The 9,950-nt window shown below is 46.9% G+C and overlaps 3 protein-coding genes across 3 annotated transcripts in view; 1 reads left to right on the plus strand and 2 right to left on the minus strand.

Moving 5' to 3' along the window:
* Positions 1-502: 502 nt before the first annotated feature.
* Positions 503-2,244, minus strand: T265_01732 (hypothetical protein; the record flags this gene model as incomplete). Its single annotated transcript, XM_009165822.1, has 6 exons — positions 503-600; positions 636-837; positions 871-1,365; positions 1,399-1,583; positions 1,618-2,103; positions 2,142-2,244. The coding sequence occupies 6 exons, from the start codon at positions 2,242-2,244 to the stop codon at positions 503-505; spliced, it is 1,569 nt and encodes a 522-aa protein (XP_009164086.1).
* A 1,157-nt stretch (positions 2,245-3,401) lies between these two features.
* T265_01733 (hypothetical protein) lies at positions 3,402-3,851 on the minus strand (the record flags this gene model as incomplete). The annotated part of the gene is made up of 1 exon (XM_009165823.1): positions 3,402-3,851. The coding sequence occupies one exon, from the start codon at positions 3,849-3,851 to the stop codon at positions 3,402-3,404; it is 450 nt and encodes a 149-aa protein (XP_009164087.1).
* A 724-nt stretch (positions 3,852-4,575) lies between these two features.
* T265_01734 (hypothetical protein) overlaps positions 4,576-9,950 on the plus strand; it is a gene marked incomplete at both ends in the record, with an annotated part of 12,163 nt that continues 6,788 nt past the window's right edge. The window contains 2 exons of the mRNA XM_009165824.1: positions 4,576-4,729; positions 6,959-7,017. Coding sequence (XP_009164088.1) covers positions 4,576-4,729; positions 6,959-7,017 — 213 coding nt within the window. The remainder of the gene's footprint in view (positions 4,730-6,958; positions 7,018-9,950) is intronic.

The raw sequence follows: 9,950 nt of genomic DNA on the forward strand, positions 1-9,950 counted from the left end.
GTCCACATCGCGACCTTTAGTGCCGGCAACAAGCAAGTCCCCATTAAGAACAACGGTGACGGTAAAACATCCAAAACAGGCTAACTGTTATGGAAACGCCACACTGGGCGTCGCCCCAACTGCTTTCATAACCTTTGTCACAATGCGCACGGTTTGCCAAGGAAACTAGTCCTACAGACCCACATATTTGGCAGACGGCCCCCACCACCCCCATAGTGGAAGACTGAGAGTGAGGAGTAACACTGGATGGAATCTGGGTTGTAGTCCAATCTGGTCCGCTCCCAGAACCATCTCAATTTTATTAGAATGTTACTTAGTTGCCGAATGAACTAGCCGTTCTGTAGTGGCTGAAAACAACGTTTCAGCGTTCAATTTCTTAATCACTAAAATCAAACAAATAATTTTGGAAGCATAGAAAAGCCTATTTTATTTGGATCTACAGCAGACTCGACGAGATACAAGGGTTCTAGGACATCGTTCGACCACTGTTGCTGAAAGACGATCAAGCACTTTCTCTCGCCAACTGCTCAGCTTTCTCCAAAACGTCCTCGATCCCACCAACCATGAAAAATGCAGCCTCGGGTATGTGATCCAACTCACCTGGAAGAATACTAGATGAATCAAAAGTACCTTACCATTGATGATCATTTTGAAACCTTTGATTGAATCTTTTAGGGAGACAAGCTTTCCTTCACGACCAATGAATACCTCAGCAACTTGGAAAGGTTGGCTCAAAAACCGCTGAATCTTTCTTGCTCTAGCAACGGTCAGACGGTCTTCTTCGGATAACTCGTCCATACCAAGGATCGCAATTATATCTTGCAAAGAACGATGGTCCTGAAGGATAACTTATATGTGGACTCAGCTCACCTGTAGGATTTTCTGGACACCCCGGGCAACTGAGTAGTGTTCATGACCAACTATGTTTGGATCAAGGATGCGACTGTTCGAATCAAGTGGATCAACGGCCGGATAGATACCCAACTCCGCAATCGCTCTGCTCAAGACGGTGGTCGCGTCCAGATGGGCGAAAGTTGTTGCAGGAGCAGGATCCGTCAAATCGTCAGCCGGAACATAAATCGCCTGTACAGATGTAATAGAACCCTTCTTAGTTGAAGTGATCCGTTCTTGCATAGTACCCATGTCTGTTGCAAGGGTAGGCTGATAACCCACAGCGCTGGGGATTCGGCCAAGTAGAGCAGACACTTCTGACCCGGCCTGAGTGAAACGGAAGATGTTATCGATAAACAGAAGCACATCTTGTCCTTCTTGGTCCCGAAAATATTCCGCCACGGTAAGACCAGTGAGCGCGACGCGGGCGCGAGCTCCCGGGGGTTCATTCATCTGACCATACACCAAAGAAACCTGCAGAAAGCGTTACTGGAACCACTGTCGTACCTTTGAATTACCACCTTTGAGGTCAATAACGCCGGTCGTTATCATTTCGTGATACAAGTCGTTGCCTTCGCGTGTACGTTCCCCAACACCAGCGAACACCGAATAACCACCATGAGCACGAGCAATGTTATTTATAAGTTCCATAATCAGGACGGTTTTGCCGACCCCAGCGCCCCCGAAAAGCCCTGTAGTGGAAATGTTGAGTAAAATATGACATACCGATCTTTCCACCCTTGACATACGGTGCCAGGAGATCTACAACTTTAATACCGGTCTCGAGGATCTCCTGTTCAGTGCTCATTTCGATGAAAGCAGGAGCGTCTTGGTGAATACCGGACTTCATCTTGGTGCTGATAGGACCGCGTTCGTCGATGGGTTCGCCAATGACATTCATGATTCGCCCCAAAGTTTCCGGCCCAACAGGAATCGTAATAGGGCCACCGGTGTCAACACATTCTTGTCCACGGACCAGGCCCTCTGTGCCATCCATGGCAATGGTTCGAACGGTGTTTTCACCCAGGTGCTGAGCTATTTCCAAAATAAGGCGAGGGGTGCGGCCCTTGACTTCCAAAGCATTAAGAATAGGGGGGAGATTCTCATCAAACTGAACGTCTACCACAGCACCGATAACCGCGATAACGCGACCAGTTGACGGGGCGGCTGCCGGCGTGGCGGAGGCAGGCGCCTGTGCTGCAAACCCGCGTCCTGTTGTGCTCAGTAATTAGTTGGAAAGGTAAACAAACCATTGATGAAGTTCGATACAGCACATGGCTTCACATAAGCCGTGATTCCGACGTTCGGCCTCAAAAGCTTGGCGACCGAGAAAACTGTCCTCAAGGACTTCATTATGGCAGCTAGCGATTACCCGCCAGAGTGGATGGCGGTCCCACACCGCTGAACTGTAGCGTAATTAAACAAGACGATTGGTTGAATTTCAATCAATGGACTGGTTCAGACTCTCTTGAAGACACCCAGAGTCGTGTCGCAAAATTTTCGGTGATCTTTTTATGAATATGTGAAGGAGTGCGGCTTCACAGAGTGCCCATATCCAGGAATCAGTATTCCACCAGACTCTAGGGCCAGTGATTTCGTGGCATATGCGACTACCGTCCACACTTTTCTAGCCAACACTTCAGTACTCTCCGTGTGTTGCACCACTCAATTAATCCACATGGACTGTATTTGTGAAATAATATGGGTCGGTCACCAAACTCAGGAACGCGTCGACTAGGAACAGGTCCTCTTCACCCCTTTAACGTTTCAACACCACACGGATGATCTTCAGCCTGCCGTCATCAGTCCATGAGGTCATTAATTGGAATGCGGAGCAGTAAGTGAATAAAGAATAAACCAACGGTTTCATGGATTTTACTGGACAGCTTCTGATGAGGTCCTCTTCACCCCTTTAACGTTTCAACACCACACGGATGATCTTCAGTCTGCCGTCATCAGTCCATGAGGTCATTAATTGGAATGCGGAGAAGTAAGTGAATAAAGAATAAACCAACGGTTTCATGGATTTTACTGGACAGTTTGCTTCTGATGAGAATCTTCCGGCACGGTTCAGGTGTCATTGGCGAGGTCCCAATCTGTAGATTCACGGATTCACGGATAAGTTCATGGGCCAGGACAGGGGGCATCCCCAGTTCAATGGATTTTACTGGACAGTTTGCTTCTGATCAGAATCTTCCGGCACGGTTCAGGTGCCATTGGTGAGGTCCCAAACCGTAGATTCACGGATTCACGGATAAGTTCAAGGGCCAGGACAGAGGGCATCCCCAGTTCCGACTGTTGGGACGGCTATAACTGGGAAGGATGGCGGCACTTTACGAGAAAAAGGCACCCCACTGTACGTCTCCACCTGGCCCCTGGTGTCTAAGCTTATATACGTCCACGCGTGGTTAACAGGGCACCACACAAAAAGCATTACGAAATAGCACCTCTTGTCTAAGCCGACCGTCAGATTGGACAGGTGTTCGTGATTTTCCCATGATCAGATACGGCTACTCGGAATATAGATTTTTGACATTGTCATCAAGCGAGCAGTAGGGGTTGCCAGGGGCCCGGAAGAAGTCGGTTGTGAAATGGTTAGAAAACAGTTCCGTGTCGGCGTCTTGCCCGCGGGTCAGACCAGAATGAAGGAGGGCGTGCGTGCTTCCTCGCGTTTCTATTGCCGTTGTTCGAACCACCTTGGAAGCTCCTGGAAAGGCGATGCATTGCCGATGGGATGTGCAATTGGTAGCTGTTTCTTTTTCAGATGTGGAGATTTGAGTGGATGCAGCGCAAGGGCCGCTCAGAATTTTCGGATTGTACAAACACCAGTCGCTGAGACAGCATAATGGTGGTTTTGTGGTTTCTGTGCAGATCAGCGATCTCATGAGGATCCAAGAGGAGTATGAGCCGGTCGGCAAATATGAGACAGATGTTTTTGCCATGACTGCGCGAAAACCCATCGTGCAAAATAATTCCCGGTTCCCGTAGATGCGGTATGTGTGGGATCACTACCGCGTCAGCGAACACAGAAATGAACACAGGATCGGCACAACCATACGGGTCTGCGAGTGGATTCTTATCAACATTCTGTAACCTATGCTTTTGAAGACGGATGGGTTCGCGAAAACCCATCGTGCAAAATAATTCCCGGTTTCCGTCAATGCGGAATGTGTGGGATCGCTACCCCGTCAGCGAACACAGAAATGAACGCAGGATCGGCACCACCATACGGGTCTGCGAGTGGATTCTTACAAAAATTCTGTAACCTATGCTTTGGAAGACGGATGGGTTCGCAGTGTTTCATACGGAAACCACCGAGCCGACAATGAGCATCTAACGGGATCAGAGAATAAACTCTCCCGGAGAACTAAGGTGATGACCGCTGCAGAAGAGCGGTGTATGTAAAATTAAGCAGGGTTATACAGGGCAGTTTCATCTCTGTGGCAACCAATTGGTTTCATATATTTTTTCATTGAGTCGTTTGTGTAACAGAGGTGCCAGAAGCCCAGCGATGCCCCAGTTTTGTTCGTGATCGACAACCTCTGGTGTGAATCCGAACTTTTTCAATGTGGAGAGGCACAACCTTCCCATTTCGATGTCCTGCCGCACTCTTAACCAACAGCATTCATGGCTGGTTACATCCAAGTGGTATCCCCTTGAGAAGGCGGAACAGCTTCTGGAAACATGAATGCTTTCGCAGAAATCCAAGATTCTGGTCCTGTCATCCGCTGGGTGACATCGTGGGCAGGGAAAAATTCGATCGTTACTGAAATCTCTGGAAGTACGAGCTTGCGCTGCACGTTCAGGCAGATCGTCCCAAAAACGAATCGCCTTCCGGGTGAGCGATTGTGCTAGCTTTACAGCCTCCATCTACTTTCATTAAATTTGTGTGAATTTCCCCTCAGAGTTTCGTCCGAGTTTCCACCCAGAAGCTCGCAGCACTTGTTGGGGTACTCCTGCGTTATCCTGAATTTTTCATCAAAGCCCTCCAAAATGGGGGACTTCCAAACCCGCAGCACAGATTTTATTTGCAGGATCAGTAATGAAGCTTGTGAAACGCTCTGCTTCGATATGCTTTCCGCCGTACGCTGCAACTGTGCTTTATTTGAAGCAAAGCATCCCTCCGGGGTTCATCGGTACACCGTCTGCTGGTTCCAAAATTGCCCATGGCTAAAGTAGTCTATTACCGCCCATCCGACTTCTGTCAGATAAACCACCTTTCGTGCATTAAAGATGAGCCCAGCAGACGCTCTGTTGTTGCTTGTGAGTAGCTGAAATTTCTCTTCTAAGCGAACGTCGTCACTTTTCTTCTCACCGAATCGTTTTGTCTAGGTACCGTTGATTTACCAATAAGTTTTCTGGAAGCTTAGCGCCATTATTGGCTGCAAAAGCGAAACGGTTAGACAATCCAGTCCAGGTGTTCATGTCTACAAGAAAAGTGGCTGGACCAGGCTCTAGTAAATTCGTCAACATGGGCCGTTCAAAATGGTTCCACCTTCGTATAGGGTTGGTGAAAATTCATCGACAGTCCACGACCGGTTTCGCCCCTATTGGGGCTCATCAGGTAAGCGCAGTCCCTGAGTTTCCATCAATTCGAACCCGCCCCGTAACCAACACCATACCCCTTCTCTTTCCCCGTCAGCGTCACATTCATGGGTTCTGGAAAAATTTCTGCCCATTGAGTTCACCTATTCGTGACTACGTGGCGCCTCAGTCCATTGAAAGAACCCAAATGGATTTTACTGACGACGTTTCCCCGTCCTCCTGTTGGACTTTGCGTATGGGGATCGTGGACGATGCATCGCCACGTCTCGGTGACGTTTGAAATAGGTGCTCAAACTCTTGAGGCACTTGAAAGTGATGGAAAGACGAACAGACCCCAATCTTTTCAGCGTACTGCCGTGTCTCGTCAAAAGTCACGCAGGTCTATAGTAAAAAATTACAGCACTTGGGGAACGAGCCGCCACTAATTTCTCGATGCCTCCGAAACGCCTAATCCGATACCAGTAACCTGTCCGCTCCCGAGGACTACCGCACGATCATCCACTTGACGAACTATCGCCATCAAACTTACACCTTTAGCTCCGCAAAAATGAAACATGAAAATGAGCTCACTCCGCTCTAGGTACTAAAAGAATAAGTAGCTTCCATCCCCGGAAATAGCCGGCCAAAAACAAGGCCTCTAGGTGGTCGACTGCAGCGTGCACTGTGCCCCCTACAACTAATTGCACACAGAGTGGTCGAAGCCAGCACACCAGCGGCTCAAGGCGAAGGGTATGGGAAATTTGTAATTGCACATCGGTGGGCATATTTCGAACTCGTGATTGTCACCGAGACCTGAGACCTTTGAAGGAACTTGTATAATACAGCCTGCTTAGACACTCCCTGCCGGCGACTTCTGAGGCAACGGAAAAACCATCAGATTCCTCTGTCCCCAAGAGAATTTTCGCCATCAAGATCACATCCTAAATGACCGCTCCCAAATTTCCGGCAACCTATTAGCCTGTTTATCCATGTTCAACTCTTCCGATCGCTCAACCCAGAAAACCCATTACCATTATAGTTCATGACCTCATCCCCTTTCCCGCGAATAACTCCAAGTAAACTGTTGACGTTCTACTGTTGGCCCTTATTAAGCTTATCGGAGCCGATGTTTTGGCTAAATCTGCTACAACCCTGTAGGCCGAACAAAATAGATTAGCCCGCTAAAAGTGATGACGGTCGGTCGCCAGAGCTGGAGCTCCTGCAAGAGCTTAGACTCCCGAAATAGCGGAATAAGAATTGTTTTCTCAAGCTTTCCGCTTCTTTGCTCCGACCTTCAAAGTACAGGTCACATAGACACATAACCCTCAGCATCCGTTCCACCACATCTTTTTTGGGTAACAGTCTCATTTCCCAACAATGCCCCTGTCGACTTTCCATGACGATGAACAAAAGTGTGTGGACCTGACAGTCCATTAGTTAGTATCAGTTGCAATTCACCCACTGTACACAACAAACAGGTATAGCTTCATTTAACTTCTTGTATCGCCTTAAAAATCTCTGGTATCTTACTTTCTGCTTGCAGGTGGCTACGTTACATTTGTAGAACATTCTCTGGCGGGTGGGGCCTCTGGCCCTGAAGAGGTTATTCTTATTAGTGCATGTTTCAGTGTCTCTTCCACGCAGTAAATTTGTCGTAGAAGGGACAGCCCACCATTCACCACTGGTTTTACTTATGCACGTGGCAGACAAATGCTCGGTAGATTTATTCTGATCTACTCCATACTTTGACCTTTAATTGTTATTGACCCTCTGAACAGGGGTCATTAATCCTCTCCCGGTTCACTGGTCGCCATGAATCGCATAGAGCAATCTAGTGCCACCAATGAACATCAATATCTCTCAAATTACTGGTCTCTTCCCAGAAGCTCATGATCATACTGGATCTCATTACGTCCTGAAACTTTCAGACCATGCTGGTGACTCAAACCGTAATCAGCGTTCCTCGGACACCAAAGCTTAGTTGCCGGTTCCCTGTCTGTTTTGCGTACACTTTATATCCAAAGCGGACCAAACCTCGATGACTTGGTGACAGTGGACGCTGTTTAATCGTGGCGGAGTGTAAATACCCTGACGAAAGCCCCACAATTTGCCTTATCCTGTGGCATCCAACGTGAGCCCTTTCTCTTTTGGTGGTTTCTGCGCTATTTTAGCCATATTGCAATTCGTCCAAACTGTGGACGCTGTAGCCTTGGTGGACCACTCTCTTTGCTTGGGTGCTGCGGCTATAGAAGAGTTGATATTACAGGTAAACCCAAAAATCATGGGTTACCTTTCTTGTTCCTTTTGACGACTCACAGCAAGCGTGTTTTCTGCCCGTTCACTGTAGAGAGCTTCGCTGTCTTGAGGTCACGTTTGGTTTCCTGCTGTTGTCTAAACATTACTGACAGTGTGGTTGCTGGTACTAAGATTTCAATTTGCGTGAGTCTGATTACCAGAACCAAGGATGGTAGTCGAGCATGCTATCTTCTAGGCTAAAATGGCTTTCCCGGTATCTATCTATTAATGGCACTTAGGTCTTGCCTTATGTGGCACTCTGTTTTCCAGTTTGGAAGGAGCCGGAATGCATCTTTTTATTAGGATTTGTTCACGTAATACGTTGTCACGATATCTGTTGGTCTCACTTAGATAAATTTGTGCCAAGCGCATTTAGTAGCTACTATTCCAAGTAGTTCACATATCCAGTTAGATACAGGGCCCCCTTCTGAAAATCCTAACCGTCTTCTGCACATATATTCCTATGTAATGCTTATTTATACTGTCCAACCCCTGGATATATGTTTATATATATGTATATCGTTAATGCTTCAAGGAATCTCTGCTACCCATAGCTGTTTGTCCCGCAGCTGGCAGTTTCGCTGTTGCTAATGGCATGGCCTGCTTATTTTGCTTTCTTCATTTACCCGTCTGGCCACATACGCAACAGCCAATACAGTAACTGCTGCCCCCACCACTTTTTCCCATCTGTCCGATACGAACTATGTATGACCCCAGTGCCTTATCGTTCTGCGGTATCATGAGCATCCCGAACCATATACGTTTTGCTCCATGATTTATCTCAACCTTGAGCAATCCATTTTCAGTACACACTGACCGCCATATCCAAATGACTGGAACCCATCCGCGGGTACCCGGTCCAACATATACTTGGATTTTAACGAGTTTCTGGAGTACTTCCACTGAATTCCAAGAAGTTTTCAGGTTTAATGTTTCGGTAGCGTTCTATCTTGACATTTCAGCGTGGAAATGTTCAGCTGCTGATCGATTTGGTGGATATTCAAATAAAGAATACACTCAAAGGTCATTTTTGTTAAAAAAAATGTCTCATTCATCCGTTGTCCATATTCGCCAGAAATTCGTTTTGGTTTGTTGAACTCAAAAATCCACTTGGTGGTATTCAGCATTGGACTACTGAGCTCATCCTCTCCCTCTGGTCTATAGAAATTCCCCTTTTTTCTTGTTTCCAGCAATACTGAATGAATTGCGTACATTTTGGTGGATGATTCGGACTCATCCGTAAGCTCTGCGCTTCCTCAACTAATCTAAGCCCAGTAGTTTACTTGTCCAAACTGGTGAATCTTGGACCTACCGGTCAGCCGTTACGAGAATCTACCTCATTATTTCCCCTAAGTTAGGGCCGTCTCCCGGATGCTGTGTGCATGCCATTACCCTACAGGTTTATTCCCTATTTTAGGTCAACTGCCACTAAGCCTATCATTAATCTAAGCCTATCATTAATACGGCGTATTCTCGCCTGTTTAATCTCTACATGTGTTGTGCTGACAAATTCGAAGAACCGATGCGTCTAGAGGAAAGCAATTTAAATGCATCAAAGATGTTTTGCATAACCGGTCTTTGGACTGAACTCGTAAGATTTGAAAAACTGATAAAAAAATTCGATAGCCAATTAACTGATGGTGAAGCTATCATCAACACTTTTCAGAAGATTCAAGATGACCACGAATCATAGCCGCTTTGATTGATGAGAATTTTGAATCCAAGTATCATCGTTTGTTTTCCGACCATGCTCTCTGGTGGCTTGGCTGTTTCTGCTAACAGATTCTTCCGCAAGAAGTTCCAGTTTGGAGTTTGCCCTATGAAATTTTGCTTTTCTATGTTAGCGGTGGACCTATAACTACGTGGTGAGACCAGTAACCATGGTAAGCAGACGGACGGAATTTTGAGCGCTATCTTTTTTTTGTTATGAGTTTTATAATTGTTTCGTCTTCTATTTACCATTGGACATACCAACTTAAAAATGTTCGCCTCGTTTTGTCGCAGGCTCCCTGACCTGCTGTCTCTCCGCGTTACACCTCCGCCAAAATACGCCCTCGGACTCAAAGATCTACTGCCAAGGCCGTGTAACGTAAAACACCTCCAAATACGCCCTCGAGAATCTATCCCTCGTTGTTATCAAGATAACCGCACCTTGCATCGGTCCCCCCATAACTACATGAAAAATACACCAAACCACGAGTACCGCGAGTTTGATGAAACCTCACACCCGTATTTACCGG

Source organism: Opisthorchis viverrini, assembly GCF_000715545.1.
Source record: "Opisthorchis viverrini unplaced genomic scaffold opera_v5_19, whole genome shotgun sequence".
In the NCBI taxonomy this organism is placed as follows: Eukaryota; Metazoa; Platyhelminthes; class Trematoda; order Opisthorchiida; family Opisthorchiidae; genus Opisthorchis; species Opisthorchis viverrini.